Below are 19,395 nucleotides of genomic sequence, written 5' to 3' on the forward strand. Positions count from 1 at the left end.
TTCAGCAGCGCCGGGAAGGCAAAGTATTCCAATTTTGAACCATTTCCTCGACCCCCCTCCTCCCAAAAAAGCTTATTATTATGCTCACTCAGCTGTGCCTCAAGTAATACAACAAATTATCTATTACCAGTGGGCTCATATACCTACAATATATAAAATATGAAATATAATTTCAAAATGGTCTGAGAATAACAACGTTGGCAGGGAAACTCAAGCATAGCCAATATGCAGTGATAATGTATTGGGCCTGTAGCCCACTGCACAAACCTCATTGCTACAGAACTGTTTTTAATTGGTTAATGGTGAATAGGCATAAACTTAAAAACAGATTTTTGATTCTACTGGGCATTTAAGTCAAATCTTAAAGTGACAATGAAACAAACGCACCCATTAGTAGCGTCAGCTATCTCAGGCTTTGAATAAAAACACATTGAACGTGTATTGAGTAGTCTACGGAGGCATCTGTTTGCAGTGTGTACCCCAGGTGTCTAGCCCATGAGGCTAGTAGACAGCACGGTGTGTGTTTGTACCAATCTGTTTGCAGAGTGTGTATCCCAGGTGTCTAGCACCACTCAGCAGCAGACGGAGCACAGTGTCTCTGGTGGTTCCATCTCCTCTGGACAGCTGGAGCAGGATGTTGGCTGCATCCTCCAGACCCTCCTCTGAACACGAGTGACTGGTCAGCACCTGGGAAGGGGAAGAGTGTTATTCATTAGGTTCCAAACGGAAGAAAACTTGCTGAAACCAGGAGGAACTTCCTAGGCTCTAGTCAAAAGGAGTACACTGTAGGGGGAACACGGTGCCATTTCAGACGCAGCAATGAATTGACCTTTGTGCCTGGGCACCTAAAAGTGACTTGGTGTAAGTTTCCCTAACTGTTACACCAACACATGCATCTAGCCACGTAGAGAACGATTAGCTTCAGCAGTTAGGGAACCAGTGTTTGTTTTAGTGGTCATTCAGTACCTCGACAGAGAGCTGTAGTTGTTTCTCAGTGAGTCCAGTGGAGGCCAGCTTGGTGTCACTTTCAACACAGAGCACGGTCGCTCTATGCTTCCCTGTCGGGACAAAACACACGCATCAATACTCTCTTCCGCTATGGTGTGTTACCTTGTAGGGCGCACGTAGATAAACATTAACACACCCCTTAGTATCGCTCGATGGGTATTATTTGCTGTGTATTATGTGGGAGCAGCAGCGCTTGTAAGACTAAATTCCCATCTGGGACAATACAGTTGATGTTTTTACATCCCACTCAAATAGAAAGTGATGTCAGTGTATTGCTTGTGAAGATGCTAGTTGTTCTCACCTGTGGCGCTGGCTCCAGTAGTGGTGGGTATAGAGACTATAGCGGTAGAGGTCTGGCCTGTCCCTGAGGACGAGCCCTGCGCTGCAGCCACTACCGAGGCCCCCGACACCACCCCGACGCCTGAGACCACCCCTACAGTGTTCCCCTGAACAGAGGCGGAGACAGAGCCTGGAGCGGCGACGGCTGCACCGACGGTGGTGGTCTGCGGTGTTGGGTGTCCGGCGGGGACTTCCGTAGCCTTATTATCGGGCAGGGCGATGGAGATGAGGGAGAGGAGACGCAGTAGCTTCTCGGTTAGCAGGGAGGAGCGTCGTATCACTGGGTGGGACAGCATATTCATTAGCTGGCCCAGAGGAGAAGCCTCTAGGCTGAACTGAGCCCCATCTGCCTCCCCTCCCGCCCCCAGGGGAAGAGTCTTCATGGAGGCCTTGCCTTTCCTCGACACATTCATGTTGTCCAGCTTCACCAGCAGGTCCCAGAAGTCGGTAGAGATGCCAAGGGACTGGGGGGTGATGGCCGCGCCACAGGCACCCCCACCCAGGGAGTTCTGGGCTGAGGAGGGGGTGTTGGAGGAGGTCTGGGTGGATCTAGAGCCTCCTCCTGCTGTTCCGGTGACGATAGAGGCAGCAGCACACAGACGGGAGTCTAGTTCAGATGTGGAGGAGGAGAGCAGGTCCTTACAGCGCTGCTGGGTGAAGTGACTGGGGAACACCTGGAAATAGATAGGAGAGCAACACATTAGGTTAATGACCTGGACTAATGAAGAGAGACACATTACATTGACAATTCACAATTTCCCTGACATTTTCAAACAAAAGCTCTGGTCAACTGGCAGTTATCCATCAAACACACCATTCATAGATCAGCAGAGTTTTTGGACCCCCAAGATGAATGACTGACAGACGTGAGCAGTGACGTGTTCACCACCCATCCAGAGTACGAAACAGTCTCCTACCTTGGCCAGTTGGATAAGAGTATCCAGTACGTGCCGACAGACCACAGGGGCAGCCTGGGGGTGGATGTGTACGGTCGACCCTCCTCCCCCTGCACACGTCATCCCTGCAGCACCCCCCTGTAGCCCTCCTCCCAGGGTCCCCCCGGTCCCTCCTGATGTCCCCCCCGCAGAGTGCCGGTCGGCATGCTTCCGTCCCGACACCCGCTGGATCTGGAAAATGTTTGTACGGCATCCTAGCGCCGCGTCCATGGAAACGGACAGCCAAGAGAGCTGGGAGGAGCTACGAGACTCCACCCGGTTGAGAAGTTCCATAGAGGAGGAAGAGAGGGAGGCGGAAGCGGTTGCTGCGGTCGTAGACCCTTTACTCCCTCCGTAACCTCCCTGACCGCCGGCAGTCCGCTTGCCTCTGGCGTCTTCCAGGCGGGTGGTCTCGACACAAACCTCACTCTCGCTGCTGCGCTGCAGGATGGAGAGGAGACTGCGGATGACCCAGCCACGCGTCTGGGAGTGGTAGCACAGGTTGCGGAGCACGCGGTGCAGACGGCTGGTGTTCAGTTTGGGTTCGTCTACGAAGAGGAGGACTAGGAGACAGGACAATGCCTCGTGGTCCAGGAGCAGACGACCCCGCAGACGCAGCAGAGAGTCTACACTGGAACTGGACGGTCTGGGGAGAGGACAGAGGACAGGTTAGATGGGAGCTTGTCATACACACACACTTTAAACAGACTCATCTCTCACAGACTTTATCCCCACACCAGTCCTCGCCCTCTCACCTGCTCTGGTTGGCCCCTCCTCCCATTTGGAAGGTCCCGCCTCTCTGCACGGCAAGGCGGGTGTACTGTACCCCTCGGTTGCCCCCCAGGCGGCTGGTAAACGCAGGCGACCTCAAAATGGCCGACAGGGCCGAGCTGGAACTATGGCCGAACAGCCTCTCGTGCATCAGCTGTCTCTGACGAGCCTGGTGATGTCAAATTGACAAAACATGCAATCATAAAATGACTCCATAATATCCCAGTATATTATGTAGCCGGAACAGAACTTGATCATTTTTCTAATTATATTTTTTGAAGTTATTCTATGCAAGTTCACTTTTGTTACTTTGTGCTAGTGTGAAGTAAAACGTTTGAATCTTACACTCACCTCCTGCTCCCGGCGCAGCGCGGCTGCCTCGGCGGCGATGTCCGGGGGCATGACAGCCAGCACGCTGTCCTCCATGTCTTCTAGGACGGAGCGCCGCAGCTCCGAGGGGAGGGTCTGGATGAAGGTGACGGGGTCCAGGGGAGTGTCGCCCTGCGTGGGCTGCTGGGATAGCTCTCTACGCTGCTGTTCAGCACGTTGTTGGGCCAGGACCTGGGGAGAGGAGAGACCGATGAGAGTTTAACTAATGATCCCAATTTGGAAAAAACATTAAGGCTTTAAAGCATTCATTAAGTCTTCCTAAGGCCACACAGAGGCTTCAACAGCTTGAGTATAATGGAAATGTTAGGTGTTAGACCAAGATCACTAAATCTTCCCCTCTCTACACTACTCATAAGCATGTACACTACATGGCTCAAAGTATGTGGACATCTCATTCCAAAACCATGGGCATTATTACGGAGTTGGTCCCCCCTTTGCTGCTTTAACAGCCTCCACTCTTCTGGGAAGGCTTTCCACTAGATGTTGGAACATTACTTGCTTCCATTCAGCCACAAGAGCATTATTGAGGTCGGGCACTGATGTTGGGAGATGAGGCCTGGCTTGCGGTCGGCGTTCCAATCCATCCCAAAGGTGTATGGTGTGGTTGAGGTCAGGGCTCTGTGCAGGCCAGGCAAGTTCTTCCACACCGATCTTGACAAACCATTTCTGTATGGACATTGCTTTGTGCATGGGGGCATTGTCATGCTGAAACAGGAAAGGGCCTTCCCCCAAACGGTTGCCAAAGTTAGAAGCACATAATCGTCTAGAATGTCATATGCTATAGCATTAAGATTTCCCTTCATTGGAAGTAAGGGGCCTAGCCCGAACCATGAAAAACAGCATCCACCAAACTTTACAGTTGGCACTATGCATTGGGGCAGGTAGTGGGTCTCCTGGCATACCCAAACCCAGATTAGTCCGTCGGACTGCCAGATGGTGAAGCGTGATTTATCACTCCAGAGAATGTTCAATAGCGGTTAGCTTTACACCACTCCAGCTCTAGCTTGGCATTGCGCATGATGATCTTAGGCTTGCTCCTAGACATTTCCACTTCACAATAACAGCACTTACAGTTGACCGGGGCAGCTCTAGCAGGGAAGACATTTGACTAACTGACTTTTGGATATGACGGTGCCACGTTGAAAGTCACTGAGCTCTTCAGTATGGTCCATTCTACTGCCAAAGTTTGTCTATGGCGATTCCATGGCTGTGGGCTCGATTTTATACACCTGTCAGCAATGGATGTGGCTGAAATAGACGAATCCACAAATTTGAAAGATGTCCACATACTTTTGACCACGGAGTGTATTTAAGCTAAATTTTAAGCCCCACATAGATAATTTACAAGACAAGTCATAATACATAAAAGGATGATTATAAGGGTGATGTATTTTCGTTCCTCACCTCCTCCTGTATGGCGGGTGGCAGGGCAGCCAGGAACTCAGGGCTGACTTCTGTGACGCCGGGTCCTCCTCCCAGTACGGGGGCAGTGGTGGAGGGGAGGGTGGCGGCGGCAGGGGGGCGTGCTGGGGGTCGGATACCCAGCTGGTTCTGAAGCACCTCACGACGGATATCCTCTGGAAGAGCTGCCAGGAAGGATGGGTCTACACCCTCTGGTAGACTGATGCCTAGAGGAGGAGGGGGGGGGTGAGTGTAGGGCTCTACTGTGCATGACGTAACACAAGGGTGGTCAACTCTCCCTCTGGAGATCTACGGTGTATGCATGCTTTTGCTCTAACAATCGAGGTCCAATTAAGATCCTGATGAGCAACAGGTGATTAGAAGAACCATGTGTTAGCATTGGATTGGAAAAAATGTGCTTTCTCCAGGAGGAGTGCCCACCACTGAGGTAGAGGGGCCAGAGAAACCAGCCAATGAGACTCTTCTTACCTGCCAGTGGGTCCTCATCCTCATTGCTGGTGGATGGGAAGGGCTCTTCCTGGATGGCCTGGGATTGGCTGTCTGCGCTGTCACTCCGGGGCATTGTCTCTCCAGGGGAGGAGACAGAGGTGGAGCTACAGAGGGGCAAAGCATGAGCGAGGGAGACAGAGAGCTCATCTTCCCCTCAGAGTTCCTGCCTAGATCACATTAGATCTAAACAGATCACATTGGTATAAGTCATATGTTACAGTAGTAGCTCCATCTCGCCCTCTGATAGGTTAGGTATAATTTTGTTAATGTTTGATATACACCTATCCAAATATTTTACATCTAGAGAAGTGCCTATGGGGTAGGAGCTAGGGTTTGAATTTGGAACGTATCGTTAGTATTGCCCGCCAAGACCCTCACCCTGACTCCCCGTCTGTCTGCCTGGCCGTCTGTCCGCCGTCTCCACTCCCTGACAGCTCCTGTGGCAGATGGACAGCCTGGGTGGGGTTGGGGACGGGCTCTTCCTGCGTGGCAGAAATGGGGCTACTGGTATCCATGGGAGACCCTTCCAGTAGTGACAAGCCCACCGCTGCAGGCTCAGCGGTCTCCACGATGTCTGGACTCAGGGAGGCTGGGCGGAGAAGATCGGGGAGAGGAGAATAATGAGTGAAAGAAGCGGGGAGGAAAATGTGGGAGAAGAAGAGAGAGAAGAAAAATGGTCAGTTAATACACTAAACAACTATGCATAGTCTGACGGCAACAAAGTGGTTGCATGAACACATATGCTCCGTTGCAAAATCTACACTAGCACGACACTTTGAAGCAATGTGTCGTTAGCCATGATTAGGGCTTTGGCAGTCATGACATTTTGTCAGCCAGTGATTGTCAAGCAAATAACTGCCCGTCTCACAGTAATTGACCGTCAATTAACAAACCCATTTACCATCTCCTGGCTTCCATGCATAGCCTACAAGTCACAAATGCAAACCTTTGGAACATCTACATTTGATAAAGTCTAATAAATCCATGTAATATAGCCTACACCAACACAATAAATCAATTATCTATTTTAGATGGGTCAAAAGAAGCATGATATGAAGAAAATGTAGTCCATTTCAGAAGAACAGAATAGCACACTAAGTTGTCCTTATGTTAGGCCCTGATCTGGCTGTGCCAAATGGCTGTGGGCTACACTAGTTCATTTAGCAGACAAGATTTGCTTCGAATTCTGGGGCATTTTATAGTATGAAGAACACAACTGAATAAAATAGAAAGTATATTTTCTCCAAACGATAAAGAAGTGGGCACAGCTATTCTGCGTTGAGCTGTTAAAATTAACAAAGAAACAGCTTCTCCTATATGCTTAATTTAGAGTTAATTATGCAACTTTGGTTGTGATACAAACATTGGGCTGTGTTTAGATTTTTAATCCATTCTCAGGCTTCATGATCCGACTAATAATGATTTTATTTTTACCCCCTTTCCTCCCCAATTTCGTGGTATCCAATTGTTTAGTAGCTACTATCTTGTCTCATCGCTTCAACTCCCATATGGGCTCGGGAGAGACGAAGGTTGAAAGTCATGCGTCCTCCGATACACAACCCAACCAAGCAGCACTGCTTCTTAACACAGTGCCATCCAACCGGAAGCCAGCCGCACCAATGTGTCGGAGGAAACACAGTGCACCTGGCAACCTTGGTTAGCGCAAACTGTGCCCGGCCCGCCACAGGAGTCGCTGGTGCGCGATGAGACAAGGATTTCCCTACCGGCCAAACCCTCCCTAACCCGGACGACGCTAGGCCAATTGTGCGTCTCCCCACGGACCTCCCGGTCGCGGCCGGTTACGACAGAGCCCAGGCGCGAACCAAGAGTCTCTGGTGGCACAGCTTGCGCTGCAGTACAGCGCCCTTAACCACTGCGCCAGAAATTAAATGAAAGGCATGAGCTCTGCTTAGTTTTTTGCTTAGGCTGCACACACTTCACCAGTCTCATTCACAATTTGACAAGCACTTGAGATAATGCCTCAAATTTCCCGGCGGCATCCCCTTTGTGTGGCCGTAATGCACTCTAAAAAAATCTGTGCCTTTTGCTGCCAGTGGCCATTGGGCTGAATGAAGATAATAATTATAATTCCCCTCTCCCGGCTGCGTGCCCTGAAGCACTGCTCACTCACATGGCTCAGTTATCATTAGCCAATGTCCGTCACATGATCCGGTCTTTCTCACAGGCTACAAGTGAAGACAGACATCGTGGACGCAACTGCGTGTGTCCTTATCCAAATCCGTGGTGCATATTGAAGATATTGAAAGAACTGTCCACATTTACTTTTCGTCAGCCAACAAGATGAATACGCCTAACAAACAGCAAAAGCACTAGCCTATGGCAATCTACTATCCCCCATCGTACAAAAGTTTACCTATTCTGTTCTGTGAGAAATAAACATTCCAAAAAGTTATACGCTAATATTGTCACGAATCAGACTATTCTTGATTAACCTTGTCTTTACATATTATAAATAATATAAGTGTGAAATTTGAATGGACCATTATTATGCACCCGTCTTGAAACTGGCAGAGGGAAAAAAATACATATGCACTTAAAGGGATGGAAGACTCTTTTCCCGTGGTTTATTTTCATGCCAGCCAGGTAGGCTATACTCCTGTTGTAAAGAGAAGCAATGTGCTTAATATTAGGAAAGTTGGGAAATAAATATAGTATGGCTAGCCTATAGAAAGCTGATGGGATCCTCTTTTTAAAAGAGGCCATCACTCTGTTTTTTCACATAATTGCATAGCCTATAGAAATGTTGCACAACATGAGCTTGTGGGCTCTCATGAAGTTTGATTAGATTTTCCATTTCATTTGCATTCATGTCAGAGTGATTAGAGGGACAATAGAGTGCTGAGTACCAGGCAGTTATCAAGTTTGGTAGGCTAATAATGACCATCAGCAGCATCAGAGCTCGGAGAAGCCTAATTACTGTGACTAACTGGTCACTTGGAATTTGACCGCCGTCATAACTCGTGACCGCCGGTGTGGCGGTAATACGGTCACTGTAACAACGCTAGCCATTATGGCTATATTTAAAAGGAGACCGCTTAGTCAACAGCATCACTGCAGCTACATGTGTGCCCTTACTGCTCATCAGTCACTCTGTGAAAGAGGGTGCATTCGTTTAGCTACCCTGGTGCCCTGGATGGATGAGACCAACGGAATGGTCTCAAATGGGCAAACTCCACCAATCGGTGCGCTGGGAAAGCTAAAACGAACACACTTCTTACAGTTTCAAAGTTAGTCTACCTTCCCTGCCTCCATCCATCGCTCCTCCTCTCTCACCAATAGTGGGCACCGGGGACATTTCCATCTGTGACGCCTCCACTTCGCAGGTCGGCCTATCGGATGCCGCAGCAAGGGCAGGAAGACCGGCCCCTGCCAGGGCGGCCAGTGAATTGGCATGCGACTCGGCCAGGAGCAAGTCTGCGATTGGCTGGTGGACCTGCTGGCTGATGGCAGTCTCCAGGGAAACCAAGGCCTGTTCGTGGGGGGCGGGGGTTGTGGGGGTGACCTCTCCTGAGGGGGGAGCGGTGAGGAAACCATCCGAGACCCGAGGGGGGTCCAGACACGACACACCACTGCCCTGGGCCTCACCTTCTGAGTCAGGGGGGAGAAAGAACAGAGAGAAGTTAGAGTTCAGGAGTCCTAGGTTCACTTGACCTCCCTCTGATGGACCAACACACAGGAGTCAAACTAACTCAATAGTGAGCTATAGGTTCACCACTACAGTAGTTACATATAAAGTACAGAAACAGGTCCTACAGGTGTGCTAGTATTGGAATAGATTAAATAAGGGAAACTGGCTGGGGGAATCAAGGAGAGGTTTGGGGAGCACCGAGTTCGAGGGGTACAATGCTATCAATCCAAAGCTTATTTTTTCCTGGGTGAGATTGCTGAGAGTTGGGCAGCACTGAGGAAGGCAGTAAGTTGTATAGTTATCTCCCGTACGGGGCGCACTATCCTGATCCCCAACAACAACACAACTTACTACCTCACCACAGCACAGCCACAGAAGGGTATGGGTTCCACATCCGTATAACACACGCACAGAAGCACATTAGGTTGCATAGCAACATCATGGTGTGGCTCACTTGGTAGAGTAAGGCACTTGCAACGCCAGTGTTGTGGGTTCGAATCCTACGGGGGACAAGTATGAAAATGTGTGCACTCACTACTGTAAGTAGCTCTGGATAAGAGCGTCTGCTAAATTACTAAAATGTAAATGTAACTACATTCTCAGTAAAAGAAAATCCCCAAGTATTAGTTGCAGAGTAAGTGTCCAAGATAAAGCCAAGATGTCAGTCCCGTGGTTTCCATGGTAATATGGTCGTCTTGGCGTTGCCGTGGGAAAGACAGTAGACTGTATAGTTATCTCCCAGATCTGGTGTGATCCTAAAACTATACAAACTACTACCTCAACCCACAGCACGCTACGCTGTGTCCCTCTGTCTGTCTGCTGGCTTCAAGAGGGTCCAGACAGAGGACACTTAGTGGGCCAGAGTCCATTCAAACATGCACAGAAAAAAGACAGAAAAAGTGAACAGGAAGTTATCTGGAAAGAAAGGATTCACTTTTGCAAAAGGGTAAAAAGTTCACATCAATCCGGTAAAAGCACTTGCACTCTTACAAAGAAATTATACTTAGTATAGTGTTCGCATTTAAAAACAAGGTGCCAGTACCAGCAGTGGTCTCTCCAGCCGCACCATTGACCGTCCCCAGTCCCGAGCCCTGTAGACTCTGCTCCCTGGCCTCCTCTCCCCCTGTCCTTCTGTCGTTCTGCTTAGCCTCCTCCTCCTCCGCTAGCTGGCGTCTTTTCTTCTCCCTCCTCTCCTCCAGCTCCTCGTCTCTCAGGGTCTCCAAGTGTTGCAGGATAGGAACCTTCACCACTGGGAATGAGAGAGATGGGGTTAGAGAGATGGGCTGGGGTGTACAGTGTGTGTGTGCGTGCATCTATAAGTCTTCATGAGTAACTGTATGAATCAGCAACAATGTGAGAATCACAGAAAATCATTTTCTCAGTAGTCCAACAGCAGACTTGTAGAAGACTGTCGTACCTGCTACACAGTCGTGCATGCTCTCAGCGTCCAGTACTTTACACTCATCAGTCCATCGGGTTAAGGCAGTGGGGATACTGGACAGAGTGCCTGGAAAGATACATATTTGAGATGAATTCAACATAATTCAATCAAAGCTTGGGCTCCCACCACAGACGAAGCACTAGATTCAGCCTTGTTCTGGACTCCTACTCCAATCAATGACAGTATTTATTAGTCCAGAACTAGAGCCAACTTGGGTCTGGTAAAGAGGCCCATATAGTAGACTGGACTGGTGGACAGCGAGTGTCATACCTGCTTGTCCTCCGGTGCTGCTCTGCTCGTGGAAGAAGTCGTCGAGCAGCTCGTCGTCGGAGCGGGCGATGATGTGCACGTCCTCGTTGCCCACCAGGAGACGTGCGCGGCCGCGGGACTGCAGGGGCAGAGAGCTGGACAGCTGCAGGATGTCTGCTGCAGCACTGGGACCTAGCAGTCTGGAGGGGAGGAGAGAGAAGGGACATACACATTTAATATACAGCAGTTGATCGTCTTACAACACTGATGCATACACATTTAATATACAGCATTTGATCGTCTTACAACACTGATACATAAACACTCACACACTTAACAATCATATTTTCTTCTAACGCACCGACATGAACTAACACTTTCAGAACCTATGACCGTAGAAATGTATACACGAGTACAGCACCTATAATCAATACTTTGTTTTTGAGGTGCGATTGATTTAGCATTTGGGGGACTATTCCATTGGTTCCTTTGTACGTACAAAATCAAAAGCTGCTTAAAATGTTTGACAGAATCTGACCCATGACCTAGGAAAAGTCCCATTCATTCATTGTAGCATCTCCATCTCACCTCTGCAGGATGAGTGGAGGGTTGGGCTGTCTGTTCCCGGGGTAGTGGACGTGTATCGTGTGGCCTGTGTTGGCGGTGAGCTGGCGTAGTGTTCTCTGGCTTCGACCCATGCCCTGCGCCAGGCGGTTGTTGGTGCCAGCTCCGCCCAGCGTTAGGGAGCCGTGGTCGGCGTGACGCACCATCAGGGGGTGAGAGCTGGGAATGTTGCCTGGGGAGGGAGGGATGTCAGCTGATGGGAACACGATAAACAGAGAGAACAGTTGCAGACATTAGGGGGAAACGTAGTGACACAACCCCGTCATTCTACATACTGCTATATGGCTATTATAATATAGGCTACGTAGCTATTCGTAAATCTATGTCTTTAGTGTTAATTGTTCATTAGGATAAAAAAAAAAAAAGACAACTTACTTTGAGAAATCAGGGCCCGTATTCATAAAGCGTCTTAGTATATATATATATATAAATATAATGGGCCCAGTTCAATAACATAGAAGCTGCCTTCTAAATCTATCCATACATTCAAAACAAAGACTATGAAAAACAAAGAGGAATAAAAACACCAATATGACTCACCGGTGGTGGAGAACATGTTGTCAAACTCTATGATGAGGTCATCGTCGCGGTCAAACCTCTCGAAGCGAATGTGTGGCGCCGCGTTGATGTCTGGGAAATCTTCATCCAGCTCCATCTCCGAACCTTCATCGTCATCATCCTCATCTCCTTCTTCATCGTCCTGAGAAACAGAACATATTTAGACAATTTTTTCTTTCTTTACATTTTGTTATTTTTTCCATTACAAAACTAATTTTAAAGTTAGTAAATGGATACCATTTGAATGTGACCAAGCCGGTTCGAACCCAGGTGTCCTGTATAATAGCCCGCTAAGCCGGAGCCAATGCAAATCCTCACGACTCAGACAAGGTAACTGAACACAAAAAAAAAAACTCCTTCCAGAGTCTTCAAACTCTTCACCTGATCCTCCTCCTCTTCCTCTTCTTCCTCCTCCTCTTCGTCCTGGCTGTCTTCTTCATCGTTGCTGCCACTGGAGTCCTCCTCCTGCGTGTGCTCCTCATCCTCAGGCTCCAGGATGTTCATAGAGTCTACGGTAGGAGAAGACGGAGGGGGGACAGTGAGCGAGACCAAACCACCCAACACACTTGAACTTTTTTCACCCTAATAACCCTATTTAACTAAATAAAACAAATTAAATAGATATTTCATGTATTTTTTACGACAGAGCCACGCCAAGCTGTACTGTGCTGGCTAGGTCACGCATACACAATAATTGTCAGAACCATGTTGGAGGACAATGTGAAAATAAAATATCACAACCAGCACTTACCTTCTCGGTTGGCCTGTAGAGTAGAAGCCTGACTGATATTGGAGGGTGCCTCATCCATCAACACGTCCTCTTGTGATTCATCCTCACCACTGCCACGTCCCACTGAGTTACAGAGCAAACAACCAATCAGAAACAAGATGATGTACTGCATGTGCCCGCCTCTTTCTTCTACACCATCCCATTTCACTCTGATGAGTCCAGTGGTGTATTCAGACAGGTGAAACATTAAGGTAACATTTGTTTTCAAAGTTTATATTCTGTTAACTCGTGTCCAAAAAATGTTATTGACTCCTATACTCATGTGACCAAAGCGTAAATCAGAGAAAAAAACACTAACAAAACCCAACTCAAACTTCTCTCAAATGATTGCCATTTCCCCCTAGAGGATGAGATCATCCTGAGGTTAATGTGCTGGCCGGTCAGTGGTCTACAATAATTCATTTTTTAAAATGAATAAAATCGGTCACATTTAATAGAAATCTGGAAAGACATTTCCTTTTAGAATGTTGCAGATAGAGATGTAATAGAGGTGAAATGAGACCCCAATTCTGTTCTAGAAAATGCTTTTCTAAATTGAACAGTTTGTAACGTTTCACCCTTTTCAACAGACACCTGGATTCCAGACGCCCTGCTTACCGATAATGGAGCTATTGACGGCGCCAGCGTCTCTCTCCAACAGCTCGTCTATCAGATCCACCAGCTCGTTCTCCACCTGCATGGCCGTTGTGCTGAGCACCTCTGGCTGACCAGCGATGACTGCCGTGTCTCCCTCCGTCTCTCCATCCATCAGGTCACTGTCTGTCCCCTGGACCCTGTGACTGCCCTCCACCAGAGTCCCCTCAGCCTCACCAGAGTCACCTGCAAAGAAAATGGATTCAGTGAGATGAACAGTAAGCTAAGAACAGTCTAAATGTGAGTTTCCTATATCCCTGTGGTTCTGGGGAGCATGTGGGTGTCTGTGTAGTGTGTACATATTTGTTACTACATGTGTCTATGTCTACTGTGTGTATGTGTTTGAGTGCAAACGTGTGTGTGTGTGTGTGTGTGTGCGTGCGCATCACCTGTGGTACCTTGTGTGTTGCTATTGGAGTCCCTGGCGGCTCCCACAGTGTCGTGCTCAGCCTTGTTCTTGCTGGATCCCCCCTTCCCTCCAAACAGGCTGCTGGGCTGGTTGACTATGCGGGACAGAGTCTCTAAGGGCTTCAGCGCTGCATTCACCGTGTTTGCCATGTTGGGACTGAGATAACAAGTCAATGGTGAGAAAAACATTTCCTTTTTATTTATTTTACCCCTTTTTTCTCCCCAATTTTGTGGTATCCAATTGGTAGTAGTTACAGTCGTCTCATCGCTGCAACTCCCACACAGACTCGGGAGAGGTGAAGGTCGAGAGCCATGCGTCCTCTGAAACACAACCCAACCAAGCCGCACTGCTGCTTGGCACAATGCCCATCCAACCCGGAAGTCAGCCGCACCAATGTGTCGGTGGAAACACCGTACAACTGGCGACCTGGTCCGCGTGCACTGCGCCCGGCCCGCCACAGGAGTCGCTAGTGCGCGATGAGACAAGGATATCCCTACCGGCCAAATCCTCCATAACCCGGACGACGCTGGGCCAATTGTGCGCCGCCCCATGGGCCTCCAGCATGCGGCCGGCTGCGACTGAGCCTGGGCTCAAACCCAGAATCTCTGGTGGCACAGCTAGCCTTAGACCACTGCGCCACCCGGGAAAAACATTCTCAATGGAAGGAAGAGATAAGGAGACATTCAGCGATTTGACCACAAGATAGTTGAGAAAATATGAAATCTATGCAAATTTAAGCAATAGCGACGTCACAATAACCAATTTGGGGGGGCTCTTAAGCCAGCTTTGGCACCGTGGAAGACAATCTACCAGTCAACGTGCTGTTTTGCATGCTGTTTGGAAGAAACACCCACAGGGGAAGATTTCCCTGATGCCTTACTATAAAGGAGTAAGCAATGTGAATCCTCTAAGAGGGTGAGTAAGGGGTTTGAGAGGATCAGTGGTGTGTGTGTGTGTGTGTACCTGGACAGATCGAGGCTGTGCGGTACTCTAGCCAGGTCGTTGACCAGTCCTTTCTTGAGGAAGAGGCGTATGATGTTGTTCATGCCATTGTGCTGCGTCTTGGCTGCTGACGTGCTGTAGAAGCTAGAGGTGGACGGACACGACTCCATGATGGTGCTGATGATGCACATCACCGCCTGGAGCCTGGGGGGAGAGAGAGAAAAATGGGGAGTTTTCAGTGAAGCCTAGGCACACAGGGACAGATAAAATGCATAACGAATGCACTATGAATCTGTCCATTAGTCAAATACATGATCAATTTCAACTTTTGACACACATCAAAATGACAAATAACGGATGGTAAATAATAAACTGAGCAAAAAAAGAAACGTCCCCTTTTCAGGACCCTGTCTTTTAAGGATCATTCCTAAAAATCCAAATAACTTCACAGACCTTCATTATAAAAGGGTTTAAACACTGTTTCCAATGCTTGTTCAATGAACCATAAACAATTATTGAACATGCACCTGTGAAATGGTCGTTAAGACACTAACAGCTTACAGACGGTAGGCAATTCAGGTCACAGTTATGAAAACTTAGGACACTAAAGAGGCCTTTCTACTGACTATGAAAAACACCAAAGGAAAGATGCCCAGGGTCCCTGCTCATCTCCGTGGAGGGATGAGGACTGCAGATGTGGCCAGGGCAATAAATTGCAATGTCAGTACTGTGAGACGCCTAAGACAGCAATACAGGGCGGACAGTGGCAGACCACGTGTAACAACACCTGCACAGGAGCGGTACATCCGAACATCACACCTGCGGGACAGGTACAGAATGGCAGCAACAACTGACCGAGTTACACCAGGAACGCACAACCCCTACATCAGTGCCCAGACTGTCCGCAATAGGCTGAGAGAGGCTGAACTGAGGGCTTGTTGGCCTGTTGTAAGGCAGGTTCTCGCCAGACATCACCAGCAACAACGTCGCCTCTGGGCACAAACCCACTGTCGCTGGACCAGACAAGACTGGCAAAAAGTGCTTTTCACTGACGAGTCGCTGTTTTGTCTCACCAGGGGTGATGGTCGGATTCGCGTTTATAGGCGAAGGAATGAGCGTTACACCGAGGCCTGGAGCGGGATCGAGTATGAGGTGGAGGGATCGAGTATGAGGTGGAGGGCCCGTCATGGCCTGGGGCGGTGTGTCACAGCACCATCGGACTGAGCTTCTTGTCATTGCAGGCAATCTCAACACTATGTGTTGAGGGAAGACATTCTCCTCCCTCATTTGGTACCCTTCCTGCAGGCTCATCCTGACATGACCCTCCAGCATGACAATGCCACTAGCCATACTGCTTGTTCTGTGCGTGATTTCCTGCAAGACAGGAATGTCAGTGTTCTGCCATGGCCAGCGAAGAGCCCGGATCTCAATCCCATTGAGCACGCCTGGGACCTGTTGGATCGGAGGGTGAGGGCTAGTGCCATTCCCCCAGAAATGTCCAGGAAATTGCACGTGCCTTGGTGGAAGAGTGGGGTAACATCTCACAGCAAGAACTGGCAAATCTGGTGCAGTCCATGAGGAGGAGATTTAATACAGCTGGTGGCCACACCAGACACTGACTGTTATTTGTGATTTTAACCCCTCCCCCGCTTTGTTCAGGGACACCTTATTCCATTTCTGTTAGCCACATGTCTGTGGAACTTGTTCAGTTTGTCTCAGTTGTTGAATCTTATGTTCATACAAAATATTAAATATTTATAAATATAAATAAACGCAGTTGACAGGGAGAGGACCTTTTGATGAGTTTATGAGCCCCATGGAAAAAAACATTGGCTTAATTGTTTTGAGACAATTATGATCTCTCTGCCCTGCCCAGCCCACTCCCTCACCTGGCGTGTTTCTCCGTGCCCTCTGCCATGGCCAGCGCCCGGCTGAGTGCGGCCTTCACCTCATTGACCAGGGCCACCTGTGCATCGGTGCCTGTGCCAGCGGCTGCCAGGCTGGCCAGGAAGAGGCGTGCCAGGGCTGGGGTGTCCTTGTCCTCAGAGCTCTGGGTGTGGGGCAACAGGTGGTCCAGCACGAAGGCTAATACACTGCAGTCCTGCAGGGGGAGAGAGACAGAGAGAGCAAGAAGGGAGTCAGGACAACAAGTCTTATACTCAACATATTACAAATATAGAGCAGTACAGTTGTACATACCTCTACAGAAATTAAATACATATACAGCACACAGAGAGAGGACTAGAGTCAGGTCAAATAGAAACAACAGGATATATTCCACATTTTCTCTAATGAAGTTTGAGTAGTGGCTATGGCAATACAGGGAGGGGAAGAGAAAAACAGGAGTTTGTCAACATCGTGTTTAAACTCCTCAAATCCTTCGAGCCCTTGAGGCAATTTGTGCCAAATGTATTACAGTAGTAAAACTCTACATAGATTGTGAAAGCTGGACGTTTTGCCCAGTCCAGGTAGAACACCCCTACCTCCTTGATGAGCTCAGACTGTCCGGCCGTGTAACAGTAGGATGCTATGAGGGTGGCGATGCCCACGTAGGACCTGACCAGCTCTGCCAGGAGACGCAGGATGGTGGAGGTGGGCATCAGGGGCTTGGAGGCCTTAGCCTTGGCCCCCTTACCCTCCTCTGAGCTGGCTCCCTTCTCCCCCTCCACCTCCTTCTTCTCCTCACGCATCTCCTCTGGAGTAGAGGCTGAGGTGGTGGGGAGAGAGGGTGGGAGATGGAGGGAATGGAAAAGAGAGAGAAGAGAGTTAGGATCGAGCAGGGGGAGAGAGGTGTTTAGGAATGTTACAACATTGATGGGGCAATTGTGACAAATCTCGATTTGTTTAAATACACTATATTGTATATTAGCATCACACAAATTGACCAAACTAAGGAAAGAAGTGTATTGTAAAAGTACCAGTGGAGGCTGGAGGTGAGGAGGAGGGAGGGAGGGTCTCACCTTCTCCCTGGGGTGTTCCAGACTGAGAGGAATCAGCTACCGCTCCATCTGCAGAAAACACCTGGGGCTGAGAGACAGGAGGGGGAGAAAATATGACCTACCAATACAGCAGCTTTCAAAACATACATATCAATGTTTTGATTCAAGAAACTCGCACTCCTGGGTCCGGTTCAAGAAGACAAACATCTTTAAATGGAGAAGTTTCACCCGAACCTGTCCAACAAGAGCAGAGTCCTGCACCCCCCCCCCCCTAAAAAAAAAATCAGCTTGTGGGTGGAATGAAAACATTTCTCGCGGTTCAAAACAATTATATTGAGGGTCAGAAACGTTTCAAAAATTATATATTTCTTCAAAACCAGCAACTTGAATTGTGTTGCGAAGAGAGTGGAGCAGGGAATTGTCCATTAGTTGGCCCATTTGTGTGGTGCTGAAACAGAGCTTACGTTGTTATCTTCCACCACATAACGATACGTTGCCAAGTTCATTTTCCCTGAGTCCATAGCGCACGCGAAAATGGCTTGCGTTCCTTTTTTGGGGGGCGGGAGATGCACTTGATTCAGCAGCCCTAGCGCTGGGAAGGCAAAGCGGTTGCATTTTTAACCATTTCATGTGTCTGAAGGCAGAACTCCGCCTACCCAGCAGGCCCAGAGAGCAAATCAAGTGCACCTATAGGCCTACCGCTAGCCAATCAGAAAGCTCAGATCACCGTGTCTGCAGTTTCCCAGAACCATAGAGTAAAACCAAGCCTTGAACACGCAGCAGAGTTTGTATTGAGAGATGTCAAAACTTCTAAAACCATGACTAGACTCAACGAATACAGCAAAGAGTTGCTGTTTTGATGTGTAGCCTAAGTTTGTGTTTATGTTGTTATTCAGCACTGTCAACACTTTGTTCAACAGTTTTATAAGCCATAAAATGCACCGTCGCTCATTCCAGTCACACGACAATCAGCACTGCAGCTGCAATCAACGAGTACAGCAAAGGATGTCAATAAACTAGCGTTGTTATTATTAGCAGCTTGTGTCTTTTTAAATATCGAGGAATATTTCACATACTCTGGTCATAGGAGTAACAACATGAATTGGTGCATGAGGCTGAAATAATGCTGCGCGACTTAAGTTTCGTTATTAACTAGAAGACTGTGTCCCCTTTTCTCAGTGGAGAGAGGGGGATGGTGAGTCTGGGGAGATGCAGCCTCACCACTGCTCTCTCCTTCCCCTCAGACTGACCATCAGATGCAGGCCATCAGTCCAGTTAAAAAATTAAAAAATAAAGGTTCTCACTTAGCTGTGCCTAACTATTAACAGTGTGATCATATATTTAAAAAAATATATAATATCAAAACGGTCTGAGAAGAACAACGTTGGCAAGGAAACTCAAGCATAGCCAATGCTATGCTGTGATAACGTACAAACCTCTTTGCTACAGAACTTTTTTTATTTAGTTAATGTTGCATCGGCCTATGTTTTTGAAATTATGTTAAAAAATAAATACATCTGAGCAGGAGATCTCAGCTTGCATTTTGACTCAGTGATATGGACTCCAAGTTGTGATTAGTCCAGTTAGTCAAAGTTTGAGTTGGCTACTAAATAAAAGGCAGCTCCCGGGTGGCGCAGCAGTCTAAGGCACTGCATCTCAGTGCTAGAGGAGTCACGACAGACCCTGGTTCGATTCCAGGCTGCATCACAACCGGCCGTGATTGGGAGCCCATAGGGCAGCGCACAGTTGGCCCAGCGTAAATAAGAATGTGTTCTAAACTGACATGCCTAGTTAAATAAAAGGTTAA

At 48.4% G+C, this 19,395-nt stretch overlaps 1 protein-coding gene across 19 annotated transcripts in view; it reads right to left on the bottom strand.

The window, feature by feature from the left end:
• LOC118360127 (E3 ubiquitin-protein ligase HUWE1-like) overlaps nt 1-19,395 on the bottom strand; it is an 82,342-nt gene that overhangs the window by 9,151 nt on the left and 53,796 nt on the right. For 12 of the 19 annotated variants that reach the window (XM_052482486.1, XM_052482482.1, XM_052482484.1 and 9 more), the window contains 23 exons: nt 17,568-17,676; nt 17,133-17,356; nt 16,539-16,750; nt 14,671-14,853; nt 13,688-13,863; nt 13,263-13,484; nt 12,627-12,728; nt 12,257-12,384; nt 11,858-12,017; nt 11,282-11,510; nt 10,715-10,893; nt 10,421-10,510; nt 10,046-10,252; nt 8,613-8,963; nt 5,733-5,943; nt 5,334-5,458; nt 4,848-5,071; nt 3,399-3,614; nt 3,038-3,222; nt 2,265-2,928; nt 1,310-2,021; nt 967-1,058; nt 531-687 (listed from right to left, as the gene is read on the bottom strand). In XM_052482486.1, the coding sequence (XP_052338446.1) occupies nt 531-687; nt 967-1,058; nt 1,310-2,021; nt 2,265-2,928; nt 3,038-3,222; nt 3,399-3,614; nt 4,848-5,071; nt 5,334-5,458; nt 5,733-5,943; nt 8,613-8,963; nt 10,046-10,252; nt 10,421-10,510; nt 10,715-10,893; nt 11,282-11,510; nt 11,858-12,017; nt 12,257-12,384; nt 12,627-12,728; nt 13,263-13,484; nt 13,688-13,863; nt 14,671-14,853; nt 16,539-16,750; nt 17,133-17,356; nt 17,568-17,676 (5,158 nt within the window). The remainder of the gene's footprint in view (nt 1-530; nt 688-966; nt 1,059-1,309; nt 2,022-2,264; nt 2,929-3,037; nt 3,223-3,398; nt 3,615-4,847; nt 5,072-5,333; nt 5,459-5,732; nt 5,944-8,612; nt 8,964-10,045; nt 10,253-10,420; nt 10,511-10,714; nt 10,894-11,281; nt 11,511-11,857; nt 12,018-12,256; nt 12,385-12,626; nt 12,729-13,262; nt 13,485-13,687; nt 13,864-14,670; nt 14,854-16,538; nt 16,751-17,132; nt 17,357-17,567; nt 17,677-19,395) is intronic. The other 7 variants (XM_052482491.1, XM_052482488.1, XM_052482480.1 and 4 more) reach the window with 7 other exon arrangements.

This window comes from Oncorhynchus keta, chromosome 27 (assembly GCF_023373465.1).
Source record: "Oncorhynchus keta strain PuntledgeMale-10-30-2019 chromosome 27, Oket_V2, whole genome shotgun sequence".
NCBI lineage: Eukaryota > Metazoa > Chordata > Actinopteri > Salmoniformes > Salmonidae > Oncorhynchus > Oncorhynchus keta.